At 43.4% G+C, this 20,058-nt stretch overlaps 1 protein-coding gene across 1 annotated transcript in view; it reads right to left on the bottom strand.

Moving 5' to 3' along the window:
* Window positions 1-3,533: 3,533 nt before the first annotated feature.
* Window positions 3,534-20,058, bottom strand: part of ATP7B (ATPase copper transporting beta) — a 26,734-nt gene continuing 10,209 nt past the window's right edge. Inside the window, exons 6-19 of the mRNA XM_026053307.1 lie at window positions 18,010-18,243; window positions 17,710-17,801; window positions 17,443-17,570; window positions 15,051-15,205; window positions 14,702-14,836; window positions 13,769-13,963; window positions 12,673-12,855; window positions 10,830-11,028; window positions 9,739-9,885; window positions 8,528-8,670; window positions 7,327-7,530; window positions 7,112-7,229; window positions 6,232-6,334; window positions 3,534-5,347 (exon numbers count right to left, since the gene is read on the bottom strand). Of these exons, the coding sequence (XP_025909092.1) occupies window positions 5,086-5,347; window positions 6,232-6,334; window positions 7,112-7,229; window positions 7,327-7,530; window positions 8,528-8,670; window positions 9,739-9,885; window positions 10,830-11,028; window positions 12,673-12,855; window positions 13,769-13,963; window positions 14,702-14,836; window positions 15,051-15,205; window positions 17,443-17,570; window positions 17,710-17,801; window positions 18,010-18,243 (2,298 nt within the window). The 3' untranslated portion in view covers window positions 3,534-5,085. The remainder of the gene's footprint in view (window positions 5,348-6,231; window positions 6,335-7,111; window positions 7,230-7,326; window positions 7,531-8,527; window positions 8,671-9,738; window positions 9,886-10,829; window positions 11,029-12,672; window positions 12,856-13,768; window positions 13,964-14,701; window positions 14,837-15,050; window positions 15,206-17,442; window positions 17,571-17,709; window positions 17,802-18,009; window positions 18,244-20,058) is intronic.

Consider the following 20,058-nt stretch of genomic DNA (forward strand, 5'->3'; position numbering starts at 1 on the left):
CCCCATAGTGGTCCTGAATAGGACATTTTTTTTTCCAATAAGAGAGGAGATCCTGATGGGGGAAGAAGAAACCAAAGCTGCCAAAGGCCAGGAGCTGTGGGATCGGTAGAAAGCCGTGAAGAAAAGGGGGAGACGGGGAGGAAAGAAAGAGAGTGATGTTCTCTCAAAATAACAGAACATAAAATAAAGCTGAAGCAGATGCAGGTAAAGCTGCCCAGGGGAGGGAAGCACGAACACCTTCTCATTGTTACTTGGTCCAGCTCTGCACGCCAGTGACTGCCAGGGCCTGTCCAGACAGAACAGCTAGTTGGAATAAATCCAACTGTTTTGGATGGATAAATATGTATGGATAAATATGTACGGATTTGTATGGATAAATAACCTATCATTCCACACCGTTTGCCCTCTGTGCCTCTGCTTTGTTGGTTCTCAGGTGTTAAGAGGGTTTGTTTTATTATTCTTTTGCCGCAGCCAAGGTTGGCCTTGCAAGAGCGCGGGGCAAAACCCCAGCGCCGGGTGCACATTGCAGGGCCCGAGCGAGCGGCCTGGACCGCGCGGCACCGGGGCCGGCACCGGGACGGAGCACCAGCCTCTTGGCAGCTGCGTGTGCTGCTTGCTTAATCCCGCGGCCTCACGGAGCGGATGAAATCCCCAGCACGGGCACCCATCTGCCTTAATTACTGTAATTATGTGGCCCGCGTGTGCGCCGGCAGCTCAGCCACGGGAGGGATTTAAGGAGCCATTTCCCCTTGGACAGGTCGCTCCCTGCCAGCCAGACCTGCGTCTGTGGTAGGGAGCTGCCGTGCAGTAACAGCAGCCCCGCGGGAGCAGAAACACAAGCTACAAGGATTTAAGTAGTAATAAGGAACCATGGTACTTAACGGCAAACACATCCTTAAAAGAAAGGGTCATTCTGGGGAGCCTTTTTCAATACTGATCTCAACGTTTATTAAAAAAAAAAAATAGTGCAAATTTTGAATAGCTGCATATGTGGTGGAAGGCCTCAAATATACAAATTTGCTCTTACAAATCTTTCACATTCCCCCTGAGACAGCCACGTAGCTCGGGCAGTGACGATGGTTGGACGCCTGCGCACTTAGGCGCTCTCCCAAACAGAAACACATCCTGGAGTCCTAAGGTGGGTCCATAACGCGGGTCCTTCCCCCAAACTATGAACCTGCTCGAGACAAAAAAGAAGTTTTGCATCTGCATTTTGCATGCAAAAGAATGCAAATATCATTTATTATATATTATGCAACTGTCCCTTTGTATTTTTTCCCTTCCCACTGCCCGCGCTGGGCCTGCAGTGACATCTCGTGGTGCCGGTGCCGCGGGATGCGCAGAGCGGCCGGCACGGTCCCGTATTGTCCTTTGCTTTCCCTGGATCAGCAAATCCATCCTGAGCACCGACTGCCTCACTGCTGCCTTCCCAGGGGCAGGGAGAGAAGAAATCAGAGCAGACGGGCTGATTTATTGCCCATAAATTTAGGATGTCCGATTATGGCAAAGCTAAGGCATGAGCTATAGCACTAAAATAATGTGAAAACAATTTGTTTTCACATTCACAATTTATCTGTTAGTTTCTGTGTTCTTTAAAAAGATAAAAATAAAAAAGACTCGCATTTCCCAGAGCAAAGTAGCTAGAGAGCAGCATAAGTTCAAAGTGAGCCAAGTCACCTGCTTGAACAAGCCTGGGACATTCAGCTGCATTAACATTGAGGCTCAGACTGGCTCGTCCCTGTCCTTGTGCTGCTTTTTGGATTCTACCACAGAGTCCTTTCCTTCAGGCATCTCCATCCAGGCCAGAAGCTGGATCCAGCTTCTGCAGGGGAGCAATTCCAGGCCAGCACCCCACTCTCCAAGGGCTCCACCAGGAACACAGTCAAGAAAAACTCATTGCTTGCATTATCCAACCTTGCAAACACTGTCCTCCACCTCAGACCCCTCTTGAACACATCACTAGTGCAGCTTTAAGCAGAACATGTTATCACAAGTGTCAATATGAGGACTTAAATTTGTTATTTCTAACCTGTGTTTGGCTATTCTGGCTATTCTAAGTCCCTTATAGGCACTTCACAGAATCACAGAATCACAGAAGGGTTGCGGTTGGAAGGGACCTCTGGAGATCATCTAGTCCAACCCCCTGCTCCAGCAGGGACACCCAGAGCACGGGGCACAGGGCGGCATCCAAGCGGGTCGGGAAGATCTCCAGAGAAGGAGACTCCACTTGCGCATCTCCTGCGAGCTTCGCAGCAGTTCACAGTTTGAGATGTTATGCAAATAGAGTTAGGAAATGTTCATCTATTTTCCCCATTACCTGAAGTTATTGGATAAAACTCAAAGCTAACCTGACTTCCAGTCCTTTGGCACCTCTGTGAGCGGAGCAGCGTGATCAGTTCAAAGTCCTCCGTTAGGTCTTGTTGCTCTTCTCAGACCCGTCTCCAACCTTGCCTAGCATTTTACTCATATTTCAACTTGACAGAATGCTTCTTCAGCAGTGTGTAGCTGTACATACCTGCCATACACATGCTATAGTCTTTATATGCAGTGCATATATGTCCATTTTGCAGTGTCAGAGCAGCAGAATGAGTCACGGGCTGAACACGAGCCAACTCCCTGGCCTTCCTTTTTCTGCCAAACTGACCTTTAGTACCTCTCTCCCCAACGTGTGCAGCTTGTTAACTCTGGCCAAGCTGTCAGGGTGATTTCTGCACGCTCACAACCCCGCTGCCCTCAGCACACAGCACCCCTTTGATCTTCCCTCCCTGCTCCTCCTGCGTGATTCTGCCCTATCCCCACACCCTGCCCTAGACTGCAAGGTGAATCACCCACAAAATCTCTTCTCTCATGTGTGCTGTGACGTGGATGACACACACGGTGATCTTTGTCTTCTCTTCTCCACACTTGTTGCATTAAGAGGCAGACAACCTGACAGGCAGACATGCTTGGGAAGTTCGGAGCACGTTGGGTCTACAACGATGCCAGTCTTAGTTCAGCTGGGACTGACCACAAAACTTCTCGCAACTTTAAACAGCGCTAAGACTTGGCCTGAGGGATAAGTTTGCAGAATTTCTTGCTTCTAGTTTTGTGAGTCAAGGGCTTCTGCAAGCTGAGTCACATAAACCAGAATGCTCACTGGCACCATTATTTTGCCAATATAGAGATTGTAGAATATAGAGATTCTACAATCCAAAATTATATCTTAAACTTTTTTTTGCTTTCACTCTCCAAAAGAAGAAAACACAAGACACAAAAGGGTTATTTCTTAAAAAAAATATTTTTACTGTAAGCATTCATAAGAAAACATATAAAATAGTAAAAGACCATCTCCCTGGGGCCCCGTGTAGGCATCTAAGGCATGTTTTGAAAGTATATGTGTTGTGAAAGTAAACTTCACACATAGAGAAAGTTTTATGGTTTTATGGTTTAAAAATTGAATTATATTTAAGCCAATGCTGGGGATGCCTTCTAAGAAAAGCTTAAATATAATATAAAGAGGAAGAAAGAATAGTAAGACCTGCCTAATGTTGTAAGAACATTTCTTTTCCCCTCTAACGTGATGTTCATTTTTGCACTAGGAAGAGCAGGATGTGAACCCTGGTTGGAAACAGTCTTACGTTTAAGTCTGTGGAATTAAGTGGTTATTTCACATTGCTTGGTGGCACTAGTGTCACCTTTGGGATCAGACTCTGAGCTCTCGCCTGGTGACTTCAGAGCCTCTCAGCAGCACCTTAGCCCACAGGCAGACTCAGTGCACTGAAGCAGGGACCAGCATAGTCCAGACTCTAAACCAAAGCATTAAGGGATGAATTTCATATTTGGGATGATAAAATTGTGGCAAGCTTTGGCAAAGATGTTAAGGTGAGAAAAAGGGTTGTCTGGCTCCAACACCTTGATTTCTCCTTAAACTAGAGCAAAGAAAGAAATTAAAACCAATTCAAGACACTAATACCCATTTACATTAAAATTCAAGTTGTCACAAATTTTACTTCAAGTCCTTAGTTTGAGCCTTAGTTCAAGTTCTATCATCAGAAAAGGTTATTTATGCCATAATAAACAGAAGTTCCACATTTTCAGGCCATTTCTTCACCACTCTCATTTAACATGATGGTTCCATTTTAAAAAACAAGCAAATTGTGGTTAACTTGGGAGTCACACCAGTGACTAGGCTAGGCCTAATTCTGTTCCTGACTGCACCACCATAAATACTATCATCCTCCACACTAGCATAAACACTTCACTGCTGAAGTGCAGAAACTGCAAAGTATCCAGAGTAAAATGACAGCCAACTTAAACCAGTCAGAGTTCTGCCTAAGTCAGAGCAGGAAAAGTTCCTAGTGACTTAAAGGATCTTGTCCCAAACAAGAGTATTTGTAAACACAGTAAGTCATGAAGACAGGAAAAAAAAAAAAGAGGAAAATTTAAGAGACTAATGATCACAGAACAAGTTCAGCAATAGAGCAGTGTATCAGAAGAATGTGATACTTGAAAGCAAGTGAAAATCTGTGAAAGGTCTTTCATAAAATTATAGTCAGTGAAACACTGAAGTATTTTTGTTCCCTGATGATGCACACAAATCCTAAATATAAAGTGCTCCCACAACGACATGCCTAGTTAGGATTCTGTGTAAAAACACAACTTCCAGTCAAAGAGCTCTTGTGTCATGGATGCTTTTACTTTGACACAGAAACTGCCATTTGGCAGATCTGAAAATAGTCTCACTGTATGTTCTCTTGAAAGAATAAAGGTTGCAAGTCTGAAAAGAATGAAATTTGGTGTGCAGCAAACAGTCCAATAGAGTGAACTTCTATTAGACTATGAAATCAGAATTTTACATTATTTTGCTACTTTCTGTGTGCAAATGAGCCAACTTATTATGTAGCCACAGATCCTTTCAATGACTAGAAGCAACTGGTGACCTGCAAAATCACAAAACTTGCAACCCAACACTCAACCGAGTAGCAATTGTTTTGTAAGTTGAGAGAATGACTTCTCTTATAGCCTGAAAATTCTTGATGACCCAACTCAGCACTCCCTGTCACTGGTGGGGAAGAATGTTTTCTGCTGCCCTAGGAATACAGCGCTTCAGATGTACTGTTCTTCATCGTCATTCATGAGCAATGACCACTTGTCACATTCCTCCTCTACAAAACCATTATGTCTTGGCAGCTTGTCTGAAGTCAAGGAAGAGAGAGACACTTGACTAATCTGATCCCAAGGAGCTGGTCTGGATGAATCCCTCCTCCTATCATCCATTCCAATATGAACACTGATCTGGGAAGGAGTAAGTGGCTTCATGCGGCCTTGCGCTTGTGCTTCATAACTTTCTGCATCTGGCTTCTTGTAACTAAAAAGTGAAGGAAAAAAGTTTAATATCAAGAGGTCAATCAGGAAGTGACTTCAGCATCAGATACTTCTGAAGATCTAGATCAGAAATGCACTTCAGAAGCAACACTTAATGGCTAAGAATATTGGTCATACAACATTAAAATATTTTATTAGGAAAAGACAGAGATTCTCAAGGTACTTGAGGAAAAATTAGAAGCTTGCTGAGTTAGGAAAGGGTTCATAATAGGCAGTTCCAGCAGAGGAATGGGTTTGATGACCTAGGAGTCACTATCAGTTTAGATAGTGAGTGATGTATCTGTTTAGATCAAGAAAAAAAAAAAAAACAGCAATGGAAGTATGTTTGGTCACCTTTACCTGCATTATTCTGTTCTTTGGAACTTAAGTTCTATTTATTTGAAGTGAAACTTCTAGGAAGAGAAAATTATCCTAGAGTATATTGTAATACAGCTTCCTAGAAGCCAATTATGTTTTCGGTCATTTGTCAATATGTGACCATAAAGATGCCCAATAGTAAACATATCAGCTTAAGATTCCAAAAAAAGAAGAAGAAAATAAACCCTTAATAGAAATGTCTCATCTTTTGGATAACTACCCACAGATCTATTGCAGGAGGAAGAGACTGCAGTGGTAGGACTGATCCTACAAACATACATAAGCACATAGGTAGGCTAATACATATAAACGTATATAACGTTTATACGTTTATCCAGGCTAATGGTCTCACTGAGCACTTCTCTTTTGGGGGTCAAAGATTAGACAAAAGGACCCCAAATTACACGACTGTTGGCTATTTTGGGGTAAACAAAGCCCAAAGTGCCTAACTAGAGTCCCAGCTGCTGTGCTCTCCAAGGTTCCCCCATGGCTTAGTGTAAGGCAACTTGCCATTTCAGCTGCAGGGAAGACAGCACGACAGACACTGAAGAAGCTGCCATTGCAGCTGATCCCATCCAAGGCTGAAGCACGAGGCCAACAGGCATGAATACACCTAGTGAAAAAGAATACAGACACATCAACAACTGCTGCAACACCTCCTGCTACAGACACCTCTGTCCCTGTGTAATTCCAGAGCAGATCAGGAGCCCTACAGAGTGACTTGCTGATACCTCCATAAACACACACTGATCTGCATATATTTACTTAATTTTAAAATATCTCTTTATTTAAGGATAGTCCTTGTACAGGCTCAGCTATATAAGACTGTACCCCCATGGTAAGACTGGTTCTCTTGCTAGTTATTCTGCATGTACCAAAAAAAAGCAAAAATAACAAAAAGACGGGGTCCAGGCAAAGGATGGAAAAAGTACTGATACAGACAAAGAACACTGCCTGAATTGGATTTTAAGGAGAAATTTGAAGTTGAGAACATGTCTGACAGAAGCAGAGTACAAGTAGCATGAGAGAAAGTGTGTGATTCAGACTGAATAAAAGAGTGAGCACCCATAAGTGGGATGAGATCTCTGATTAGGGATGATTTGGAATATACAGAAACTAATACCCAAGTACTGCTATGTGAAATAACACTCTAGGTTTCATTTTGACATATGTATATTTATTTCTAAGAGCTTAAAATTTGGGGAAGAAAAATTTCTTCTACCAGCACACTCAAAAAAAGTGTCAATATATTTATTTTTTCTCTCCTTTGCCAAGCTCTATAGGCTCCAGGAACTTTCCTTGATGTCTGAGCAAAAAAAATCTGCAAGAGGCACCATAGAGCTCAACTGTGCTGCTGTCTGCCACAAGCTGAGCTCTGGCAGTCACCTACCTGCTGCTATGGGTATTCCGAGCAGGTTATAAATTAAGGCAAGAATCAGATTTATTCGTATTCTTCGTACTGTTCTCTTTGATAAGTGAATACTGGCAACTACATCCAGCAAGTCATTCTGCAAGATAGAAGAGCGGTGAAAGGCTTTTCCACACACAGTCCTGGGAACAGCAAACAAAAAAGAGGAGTGTCCCTGACAAAATTACAGTGCTCACCCGGATGAGAACAACATCTGCTGCTTCGATGGCAACGTCAGTGCCTGTTCCAATTGCAATTCCAATGTCAGCCCTGGCAAGCGCAGGGGAATCATTGACTCCATCGCCAACCATGGCGACCTTCTTCCTCTCATTCTGGAGTTCCTGGACCTTTGCAACTTTGTGAGAAGGAAGGACCTCAGCAAAGACTTTTTTGATCCCAACCTATGTAGAAGCAGAGAAACACACCCTGGTTGGTGATATACTTCCGTGTGGAAAGGAAGAAGCACTTGCTGTTCTGGGTAAAGAAGGACACAAAGAAAGATCACTCAAACTAAATTATGGTGGAGGCAGAAAATGCAAACTGCACAGAAAGCTGAAGAGCTGCATGCCACTCATGGATTTTTACAGCCTCCTTCATCTGCACTGCAGAAACACTGGCAAACCATGCTCTGCCCTACCTGACGCCCCACAGGGCTTCTGATGACCCAACTGCCTGGGAAAGATACAAAGGTTTTGATAGTTATCAGAATCAGTTTTTAAAATAATTGTGCTACTTGACGCATATGTAGCAATAAAGGTTTCAATAAAATGCAACATGGGAGGCATATATGATCAGGCATCTATGCTAGAGATAGAGGCTCCCTTTTAAAAGTTTTAAAAAGTAACATTTTTAAAAGCTTTCAGCACTAGATCAGCTTTTTTTTTTCCATTGGAAAAACAAAGTCAGGCCCAAAAATGCAATGAAGTATAGGCTGGCATGTTCTAAGCCGGTTTGAAATCACCACCTGATGTGCAGTAACAATAAACCAAAGCAAGTTCCTGAAAGACTCCGTTTTGTAAGAAAGGTGAGGTTGGAGAAACGCTCTGATTAAGAGTCCAGCACAAAAACAAAAGAGCAAGTTAGGATGTGTGAAGGACTGGAGCATGACACTGAGGAGCAAAACACCCTCACGACCTAGGAGGACACACATATCACAGTGCCAGGCAGTTTGGTGGGTCACCTGAGGACTGGGAAGCAGCAGAAGGTAGAATAAAAATATATCAGTGCAAAGAAAAGAAGAAAATGGAGATGTAGAGGGTAGAAATGTAGCTGGATATCCCCACATCTCTTCAGGGGGAACAGGCCTGAATCCTAAAGGAGCTTCCCTTCACCACACAGTTTTCCCCATCGTGCATGTCTTACCCACAGACCAGAGGGTGGTGACACCCTCTTGCTTACCTGCGTGGCAATGGCCTTGGCCGTTTTCCTGTTGTCTCCCGTTATGAGCACCACGTCGATGCCCATGTTCTTGAGCGTGTGCACGGCAAGGGCTGCCTCCTGCTTCACCGTGTCGGCGATGGCGATCATGCCACACAGGGCCCCTTCACACAGAAAGAGCCACTCATAAACAGAGCTGGGGGACACAAAGTGGCAGCAAGAGAGCAGGGGTCCCCCTGCCACACCTTGCCAGCGTGTAAAATAAACCATTCTGAGCAAATCTTGTGTTCACAAGCTTCAAAAATCTAAATTTGGGGCTTTCTCTCTCACACACACACACACACACTTCTCATTTATCTTTTTTCAGCAGATAAATGTCTCTGCCAACAAACATGGACTGAAAGTTGCATCCATGTCTCCTTCACATGGTTTAATATTGCTCATACTACTTTATTATTACACGTTACCTATCAAAAGCAGCAGCTATAGTAAATTTTGCACCTCTGCATCTTTACTCACTACCACTAGCACAGGCAGAAATGTCATCTACTTATCAGGGCCCTTATTTTCAAGTTAAAGGCATTTGATTTTGCTGTATTGTGCCCAGGCTGAGACATGCAACTGCCTCTGAAAATTGCTCTGTGGGAGCAGCAAGAATATTTATTCAGTAGTTAAGTTAGAAGCACCATATCAAGATCACAGACCCACTGGCAATCTATTACCATTTTAGCTGTTGCTCATATCATTCACTAGGATTCATTCCTGCACAGCACAGAACATAATCCCCGTGGCAAAATTCATCTAGTCTAATCTAATGTTTCCTCTTGTACTTACATGATCTAATTGTCATGCTTATTAATGAAATGAATGCTTATTAATGAAATGAAGTGATGCAGTAGGTCAACTTGTGGCCCTTAAGTGATGTAAAGTCATTATGGGACATGGGACACTGGCAGAGCATTCCTGGACAACAGGAATGTTCATAACATTTATGAACAGGAGGTTCATAAATTAATGCTGGCATTAAAAACTAACCAAGAAAATATTAGAAATGCTGTTTTGAGGCCAAAACTTACTTTAAGAATACCTTCAAACTTAACTTCATGCCTAACAGTTTATAAATAGTTTTGTGCTAAAAGATAAGTAGTGTGTAACTAAGACATAGAGCTTGCTTTTCTCCTTTCAATAGTAGCACCAATTGCTATTTATTAAGCCTCCTCAAGACCAGTTACCATCGATAGCCACGAGCACGGCGGTCTGTCCTTTGGTTTCATGGTCTGTCATGGCATCGTTAACGTCACTGGCGATGTGCAAGCCGTTGCGCCGCATCCACTCGCGATTCCCAATCAACACCGCGTACGTGCGGGATGCCGATGGACCTTCAGGTTCAGACAACACAGAAATGAGCAACTTAAAACTCGTGGACAGAAGCTGGAGATGGTTGAGAACGACATTGCCAGGCTGCATTAGTGACAGAAGGGTATTCAGAAGACATTCTCTTAAATTTCTTTGAATCCTGCCAATAGCTATATCCGCGACACTTTATCTAGGGACCTGTCAAATGGCCTTAGTGCTGTTTGAAGTGATGCTGCTTTTCAGCCAAAAATTCATAGCCCCATCCTGAAGACAGCCTCATACAACCTTTCTGCTTCAAGACTCCCTTCTGCGCCTCTTCATACACAAGTACACAGAAGAAGGGTGAACTTAAATGGAAGCAGTCACATATATTTGTCATTGCACATTTGCATTGCTATTCTAAAGGATTCAGCATTCACATTGCATTAATGCCATGCTGTTCTCAAAACTAATGACTTATTTTAATTATAAAAGATAGTTATGATTCAAAAGAAAACAGTGGCTTTGTTGTAACAAACAATAAAAGAGCTTGTGCAGTATCTCATTATGAATTCAAGCTAACTTCACAAGAGCCCTGAAATGCAGGTTAAAACGTCCTGCATCAACAGGACTCACAAATGGTACTGGCCATAGTTCTGGCAATTAAAGTCCTTCTTTTAATTATACCAATAGCTTTCCTGAAAAGGTCAGGAGACTGACTCTTCTGAATAAAACTGACACCTCCCAGGAAGGCTTTAAAGTCTTTTGTTTCCCTTCCTACCCTACAAAGGAGCTTTCCCCAGAGTCTGAAACAGAGAGAAATGTACAGGCCAAGTCAAAACACCAGGCCCCAAAACCTGGCTTGCAGATTATAACATATCTTATTGCACATTTGCTAAATATGTTTTTTCTTGAATAAGTGCCTTGAGAGATACTGGAAGAGGAAACAAATTTCTCTTTTTTACGTCCCCGCGTGGGGCAGACATACGGTGGGGCTCAGCGAGCTCAGCCGGCGCGGCCTCTCCCCGGCCTCTCTCCGCGGCTCCGCTCCTGCTGGCGTCCCGTGCGTCGAGGCTGCCCTCGGCTGAGCCCGCGAGGCCTTCAACGCCACTGACCTTGCAGCTGATCCCACAGCCTGGGACTGCCTGAAAATCCGTGCAGTAGCCCAGGCTCTGAGTGCCCAGCTCCTGTAGATACAACCAGAATTCACCATCAGTTTGTGCTGTCACTGTCTTGTGCAAATATTAGGTACCTGTCACTGAAAAGAGGCCTCGTTCCTCCTCTTCCCGATGACCGATTGATTGAAAAGTGTCAGGGACTATCAGTAACACAGAACTAAAAAGAAGAACCTCCCTGATTAAACTGTGGTTTCGACTTCTAGAATGGGACTGCTACACAAACTACATCCAGATGTCAACCCTAGGACCAGCAAACTATGAAGGATGACTTCTCCAGGTAGGTCAAGAACCAAGCAGGCACACAAGTGGCTCATGGCACCAACCATGACTAGGAGGCAAAGCCAAATAACAGTAAACCACACAGCTTCTGAGAGGAAGCAACACTAATCAGCCTCATGTACAGCTGCTTGTAGAGGGTCAGGCTTTTTATTTTTATTTAGTATTTATATAGCATTTATATAAGGACAGCAGAAAAATGTATCTAATTCTGGGAGCAATCTCACAGGATGATGATGCTAAGGAAACTGGGTCTAACTATGGAGGGTGTTCAGGTTAGTAGTATATTCAGGTTCAGAGAATGAAATTCCTAGGACACTGAACTGCAAAAGGAATGGAAAAAAAACCCACTCGTTTATAAGCAAGTTATTGTGGGTTATCTCAGGAATCCAGAATTTAGTGCACCTTCCAGGTGACTTCCATACAACCTAGTAATGGTAAGAATTTTAGCAAGTGGTAAGAATTTCACTGATTTTAGAATTTAACACAGTAATTTGTATCAGCAATGACGCAGTAACAACTGATGCATGTGATAATTCTGCAAGTGTCAGGAGAACAAAAATAGCATATTTGAAAAGAGAAAGTATAAAACGTAAGACAGGCAAACCCATCATTATCCACACTCTATTTTCCTTCTAAACATGTACATTAATCGCTATACTATATTGCTAAAGATTTATCATTTGACATTCATATTTTTCCAAATTATCCTTGGAAAATTGTATTTCCCCACAAATCAACTAATGCTCAGAACCCCAGTGACTAGTGTCAGGAGGAGGATATTGACTGTTTCAAACCCTTCCTATTTTGATAACTATTTCTGCTTCCATTCCCCTTGAAACATCTGGGGAATACATGCAATATATAAATGACCTTTCAAGATCTGCAAAATTTGCAAAGATGAGTAATCTAATAATTTATTTGCAAAATTTACAAATATCACAGTTTAATATTAATGTGCAAGCTTGTTCTAAAGCCTTTTTGCCTATTCTATTCAGATAAGGAAGTGACTAACAAGTGACTGCAGTCAGGTAATGTATGGCATGTCACCACACACACTTGCTCCCTGATACCATTTCAAACTCTTCCTGCACATATCCCATAACTCTTCTTTTCTCTATATATCCATTATTTGGGGGGAAACATGGTAAGATTTTGCTTGAGAACTCCACAGCATTATCAGGCTAGAAAAGCAAAGCTTACAATAAGCCTTCCAGGTATTGCCCAGAGCAAGGGGCAGGATTATAAAACCTGCCACCTTTCCAGCCTGCTACTTCTCAGCCAGGACTGTCCCTCTGAGATCCGCTCACTTGATCTGATGTTGCTGCATTCCCAGAGACCCCCTCAGGTGCTGGATTACATAGAAAAGGTAGGCACCTCTTTGCAATACTTGGTGACTGCCACTCCTAACGGGTGCTCGCTGCTGGCTTCTGCAGTGCCAACCACGGCCAGGACCTTCTTCAGGGGCAGCAGGGCTGTCTCTGCCAGCAGGAGCACCCGCATGACCCGAGGAACTCCACAGGTGATGGTGCCAGTTTTATCAAACATCACAGTCTTGATCTGCAAGAAATAAACTGGAGTTAGCACTGGGGTGCTGAGAGCAGAGGGACGCTCTGGGCACATAAACATAGGCCAGTCCTCAATTATCAGCTCACTGTATCCATGTCAAGAGAGAATAAACCTTAAAAAAAAAGCTACAGATTCCTATACCTTGCATTATCCACATGCTAGCGCTCCTTTTGTTTTCTTACTCATTTCCCATGCAGATTACAGTGAAGCTACATTTACCTACAGTAAACATAAACAACAAATAGCTCACTTCAGGCCTTTGAGGAGGGAGGGAAAACATTGGCTTATCAATGTCTTCCATAGGAGAGGCCAAGGGAATGCGGAAGGCAGAGCCCTCTCCCAAGTTCATGCGGATGGGCAGCACTCTGGCTGGCACTGGATGTCAGGCAACTGGTGGATTTCCTCACTTTGCTGCAATTACTTTGATTTGTGGAGACAGGTGGTCAGACCCATCCTCTTCACCTTGTGAGTCACAGAATCACAGAATCACAGGATGTTTAAGGTTGGAAGGGACCTCTAGAGATCATCTAGTCCAACCCCCTGCTCCAGCAGGGACACCCAGAGCACGAGGCGGCATCCAGGCGGGTTTGGAAGACCTCTAGAGAAGGAGACTCCACAGCCTCTCTGGGCAGCCTGTTCCAGGGCTCTGTCACCCTCACAGCAAAGAAGTTCCTCCTCACATGGAGATGGAACTTCCTGTGTTTCAGCTTGCACCCTTTACCCCTTGTCCTGTCACTGGCCACGACTCAGAAGAGCAACCAGATTAAAGAGTCGCAACCAGATTAAAAAAAAAAAAAAAAAGAAATAAAATCTTGCAGTCCTTCTCCAGACCAGCAGAACTTCTTGGGAAAATGTATTTTCTGCAGCCACAAGCAGGCAAAGAAGAGGGGAGCACGGTATTAACCTTGTGAGCCATTTCCAGGGGCTTCCCCCCTTTGATGAGGATGCCGTTCTGCGCGGCCACGCCGGTGCCCACCATGACGGCGGTCGGCGTGGCCAGCCCGAGGGAGCAGGGGCACGCGATGCTCAGCACCGTGATGGACGTCTGGAAGGCGAAGCGCAGCACCACCTCGGCCTTGGAAACGCGCTGGCTCTGGTTCTGCAGCAAGAGGGAGCAGAAGAAGAAAGAAAAAAGGATCTAGGTATGTTTGTTCACAGGAGGTAAGACAGGGGTACAAGCAATCATTTGTAGTCCTGTCAAAAACTACATTTGCCAGGAAACCTTCAGGATAGGAAAGCAAAGTATCATTGCTACTGTAACAGTAGAGGTGTCAATAAGAGGAATAAATAGGACTTTATGGAGGGGTTTTCTGGCTTTTTTGCAAACACATTTATGCTTCATGAATTTCTCTTGGGCACTTTCATATAGTCCAGCAATACATCCCTCCTTCCCGCAAACCACACACTTAAATAGGAGATAACAGTCTGGTAAGGCTGCAAAAATTGCCTTAAGTCCCAGCCACACTGGATGCAGCAGTTAGAGGCCAGTGCTCGATGTGAAGCTACCTGCACCAGGAACAAGGATGTTCAAGTATTTTCCAGGCATGAGAGAAGTTTCTCAACTCCCTTCGAGGCAGCAGATCATATTTAATCTTGATATAATGTCAGTAATTTTAGCTTGTAGAAACCCATGCAGAACTAAGGGGCAAAGGGGCAGGTCCATTTAGACTGGATGATGGATTCTCATTAGTATAATTAACTGTCCTGTATAGGAAACAACACATTGTATAAAAGTCCTTGCCAGCTTTGCAACACTAAACTTCATGCATGGAACATACCCTAATTACACTGGGAGATATCCTAACAACAAAATCCAACTCTCAGTTCAATTACTTACAGGAAAATATTTCTGAATAATATCAAAATTTATAAAGCCAATTGTGATCCATGCTATCAATGTCGCTGTTGAAATGATGATGATGAATGGAACAAAATATCCACTGAACTTATCTGCCAGTTGCTGGATGGGTGCCTATAAAAATGAAAAACAGATATTTGGATGTTTTTACAATCAAAACACATAAATATGCACACATCAATATGTTCATGAAAATATCTAATAGTCTTTATATGCTTCCTTTTTAAAGTGTGGAAAAGCATCTTGCAACTGTGTCAAAATATAGAATGTTTTTGGTATAATCAAACTTTGTAAATAAGGTTTCATTTTCTCTTTTTATTATCTTCACCTTTGACATTTGAGCTTCTTCCACCAGTTTCACAATCTGTGAGAGGGTAGTGTCATTCCCAACGTGAGTGGCATTCACAAGAACTGAGCCGTGTGCGTTTATAGACCCGGCAATCACTGTGCTCCCAGGCTTCTTAGTGACAGGCATCGCTTCTCCTGAGAAGAAAAGGCAGAATAAATAGAATAAATAAGCCAGACCAGTGCAAAGAGCCATGAGAACAATTATCACAGTCCATTAGCATACTTAGTTCATTGTGTTCTATCAAAATCACCTATTCTAAACAATAAGAAAAACAAATTGTGTGTTTTAGGTATCTGTCCAATGAAGACACTTGTAAGTGGCATTATATTTCTATAAATCCTTTTTGTGGGTTTATGAGAATAAACCAGCTATGAGGAAGAACTTCTTTCCTGTGAGGGTGCCAGAGCCCTGGAACAGGCTGCCCAGGGAGGTTGTGGAGTCTCCTTCCCTGGAGATCTTCCAAACCCGCCTGGCTGCCGCCCTGTGCCCCGTGCTCTGGGTGTCCCTGCTGGAGCAGGGGGTTGGACTGGATGATCTCCAGAGGTCCCTTCCAACCTCAACCAGTCTGTGATTCTGTGTTTGTGTGAAATGCCTTAGCTAAAATGTCTTAGGCTTTTCCTTCTCATCCCATCTAAGATCAGGGGCTCCCAATCCCTCGTTTCCAGAAACTTGGTCCCCTCCTACAAACTCCAGGAGTGTTTCTTTCTTCCCCACAGAGCACAGATCCTGGCACCCTCCTCTGATACTGGGTTTTGCCCAATAGAGATGAAAAGTGTCTGCTCCCAAGTCTTCCTACAGCAGCCGTGAGACCTTTCCCATGCCTTCACTGGAGCCTGGAGGCAAATGGAGAGGGAAGAATCGTCATTAACAATGTCTCTACAACAAGAAATGCCTCATAAAAAAAAAAAGAAGAAAAGGTCAAAGAAAAAAAAAAGACAATTCTGGGGTGCCCAAGATACAGGCTTGTAAGAAAGCAACAGAAAAGAAGAAAAAAAGAAAATTCTCTGTGTATTACAGGTATTAGGTGCATAAAAACTGTGATGTGGCACCAGCATAGGTTAGAAGTCCATAACCTGCAGCCTGTGAATGGGAAGGCACAGTACAGGTCCTCAAAACATTCTGTTTGGAAGCAGTATAAGAAAAGCAGATGGCTTGGCCAGCACTGAGTTCCGTGATCTCACTTAAAAAGTTTGGAAACTAGATCAGAAACTTGATGCTCTCCTGCTTTCCTTTCCTCACACAGAAATGTTTAGCAATACCAAACCTGCAGATGAAGTCAGTGTGGGCTTTCTAATGCACTTCCCAGCTCTTTATAAAACCACTTCATAAATGAAGGGATTTGGATGAGGTTTTACATGATTTAACTACACAACAACCAGATTAAAACACAACAAGGATGATGAGTCCTCTGTCAAAGGCAGACAGCTGCCTGCAACAGCACCACCCAGCCCAGTGCAGTAACCACCAGAAAGCCCCAAAGCTGGAGGGGAGCAGAAACCAGAGGCCTTGGTCCAGAGCACCAGAACCCTAGCCCTTGTGTTAAAAGCTGGTGTTTTGCTCCAAACCACCGAGCTACAACCTGTCCCGGCCTTTCCGTAGAGATCCATAATGGAGAAAGAGGCAAACTCTGTCTTTTCAAGAGCACAAGCTTTACAAAATCTGTTTTTTTCTCTGGCCTTAATCATTACTGATAAGAGGTAATTCTCTTAGGTGATCTCTAACAGGTGATTAATTTTAAGGGTGTCTTCTATTCTTTAACTGAAATATATAGGTAACTAAAACAGACAAGCCAATAATGATGTTAGATATTTTAGACTGTTTTACGTGTTTGTAAGCATTGCATAAGGAAATACACATAAAGCTGAAATTTCAGAAGCTGTGAAAAAGTCCTGTTATGCTTCAAAAAATGCCATTTTGGGAGGCTTGCCTTCTGTCTCCAGGCTCACGAGGCTTCCCTGCTGGAAGCCCCTTCTGGTTCACGCACACCTACTCCAGCACACCAGCGTTACATCCCCATTACCCTGCAGAAGTTACTTCTGAAAAGGCACCACTGCTGCAAAAACATTTCATGAGTATACGGGAGGAAACTCCCACCAGATCTCATTAGATTAGTAAAATCTACTGATTGGATGGGTGAAATCTAAACACTTGTGTTATGACTAAATGACCTAATTGGACAGATATTCCTCATTTTTAGGGTGTGTTCAGACATGGGGTTTGTATTCAAGCTCACAAAGTGCAGGCACTGTGTACATGAAGCTCAGAGGTTATTCAAACTTTCTGTTGAATCTGTTCTCTTTTCTTGTAAGCAAGAGTTAGATTGTAGCAAGAGAAGATTCCATCTTTTTTGCCCAAATGTAGGGAAAGTTACCAGTAATGAGAGATTCATCTGCCATAGAATTGCCTTCAATGACTTTTCCATCCACTGGGAACTTTCCGCCAGGAACAACCTTTACGATATCACCTCGTTGAACTAATTCAACAGCTACCTGCTCTTCCCTGTAAAAGAAACAAGTAGATCAGAGAGGTCATTTACACCATCAGTTTCAAGAGAGTAGTAACACGTGTAAATTAACTGCACCAAGCCTAGCAAGTGCATCCAGGCAAGCTGAAGGGCCTTTGGTGAATAAATATGTACCTGATGACAGAGTGGTCAGGTCCAAGAGTCACCACAGTTGCTTCTGTGGCTTGCAGAGAGATCAGTTTTGCAAGAGCTTCTGAAGTCTTGCTCTAAGAAAACAGGGATAAACGCTTGAGATATATTTAGCTACATAAATGCTGATGCTCGAGCTAAAATAATCATCTGTGAGCTCTAAATGATCCTAAAACAGGTGAGTACTCCCATCAGGAACTAAAAACTTTGGACTAAAAATGCATCTAAAGAGCTTTATTTGACTCTCCTGGGAAATACAGAGCATTTAGGGTGCACGTGGGTTACCTTTGCTATGTGCTCCAGCCACCTCCCCAGGGCAATGAACACGAAGAGCATGGGAGGGGTGTCAAAGAAAGTGATGGGGCTTTTCTCGGCCTTTTCAGCTATGGCTACGACGAGGATGACACAGGAGTACACGTAGGCGATGGTCGTGGCCAGGACGATGAGCACGTCCATGTTGGCTGTCCGGTGCTTCAGCGACTTGTACGCCTGCACGTAGAAGTACCACCCGCCCAGGAACTGTGGGGGCAAGCACGGGCAGACTCCTATTAAAATCAGAGCAGGGGGAAGCAGCAAGCACAGGCATCATGCTGCCTACGGCAGATTAGAAACGTGTTGTAGGTAATGGAAGAGATTCTTGGCCCGTGCTGTTTTTGTATTTATATTGAGTCAGTGGAGTTGTCTGCTGGGAGGCCGATTCCACTGTCATCCTCCCACTTGCCCTTCCTTGTTCTCAGAACAACTCCACAAACTAAGTGTTGTCACCTTTTTCTCACGGAACACAAAGGAAAAAAACCCAAAGTCCAGAGGTTTAAGGGATATACAGTTACCCAGCTAGTTGGCTAATCGGGTTTTTTAATTGTTCTAACGTCCCCATTTAGAAATGTCACTGACACAACTTGAGCAATTACATAATCAACAACTTATAGGAGAGTGACCCTCCACTCTGTGTGAGTTGTACAAACAAGGGGCCAGGCATAATCCACTAAAGCTTTCTAGCCTCCCAGCTCTTTCCACATCAGATTACATAAATGGGAGATGAAAAGAAAGCAAATACCTAGGAAATAGCATGGACATACCTGAACAAAAGTGCACAGGACAAAGAAGAGAAGATTTAAAACAGATAATCCAGGAATGAGATTCTGTTCCAGCACCATAGATCCGTGGTGCTCGCCATCAGGTATTAGCATATAAATCATTAGGATTAAGACAGGGATACCGAACACTAGGCTGCACAAGAAAGATTTCCTCCACCTGAAAAGTAGAAGCTGTAAATGGCCAGCAGTAGCAGACCCAGCAGCACCCAGGCCCAATGCTGTGCTCGCAGCCCAGAGCTGCAGGTGCTAGTGCTGTCCTCACATGGATGTTGGGAGATTTGGGAAAAGCCTGGCACTTCAGGACAGCTGCATTGCCCCCTACATGCTTAAGTGCCATAGGCTTCAACCTGAACTGCAACTAATGAAAAGGGACATGGAAGTACTTGCTCCAAACAGCAAATCATAGAATTAAATATGCTTTATACAAGTTAAATTAACAGGGAGAAGTAAGGGGAGGGGAGCTACAAGATACGATCTAGATGAAATCATCAATGAGAGAAAGAAAAATACTTACTGCTGTATTTCCTTTTTATGATCCAGATTATGTGCACTAGGAACTCTTTTTGCCAAGGAAGCATGAAAGCCAATTTCCTTTTTTTTTTCAGGAGAGAGAAGGGAGAAGAGCTAGTTTTTATTTAGCTAACTGCATTACTTATCACATACTTAAATGACACCACTTTTAGAAGAAATTAACAGAAATGTCAGAAAAAAGACACCCTTCCTTCGTTAATAAATGCCAACTTATTAATTTTAGGTGCTGCCACCATGCTCAGATATTCCAGACACTACTGATAATGCTGCAAGAGAATGTGAACTGCAAAAGATTTCTGCTATCTGTTCCACAGGGACACAATTATAAAGCAGCACTTATCCTATTCTTTCCTAAGCAGGCAGCTCACAATGACAGCTGGAATTCTACTGTCCTTCTTCCCAGGGGAATTTAATGCCTTTTGCTTGCCACTGAAGTCAGCACAAGAGAATGGAAATACTATAAAGGAAGGTTACAATGTATACGAGCCCCTGGGCTAGTCAGCTTTTCCACTATGCCCCTAACACTTCAGTAGAGTAGATATATCTAAAGTTGAAAATCAAAATGGTCAGAACCAGCTTAAAAGTACAAACCAACAAATCACAAAGGGCAAAGCGGCCCATGTGGCGCAAAGCCAATATTGACGGACGGACAGACGGAGGGAAGGAAGGAAGGAAGGAAGGAAGGAAGGAAGGAAGGAAGGAAGGA

Source organism: Nothoprocta perdicaria, unplaced genomic scaffold, assembly GCF_003342845.1.
Source record: "Nothoprocta perdicaria isolate Ctin4 unplaced genomic scaffold, notPer1 scaffold_98, whole genome shotgun sequence".
Lineage (NCBI taxonomy): Eukaryota > Metazoa > Chordata > Aves > Tinamiformes > Tinamidae > Nothoprocta > Nothoprocta perdicaria.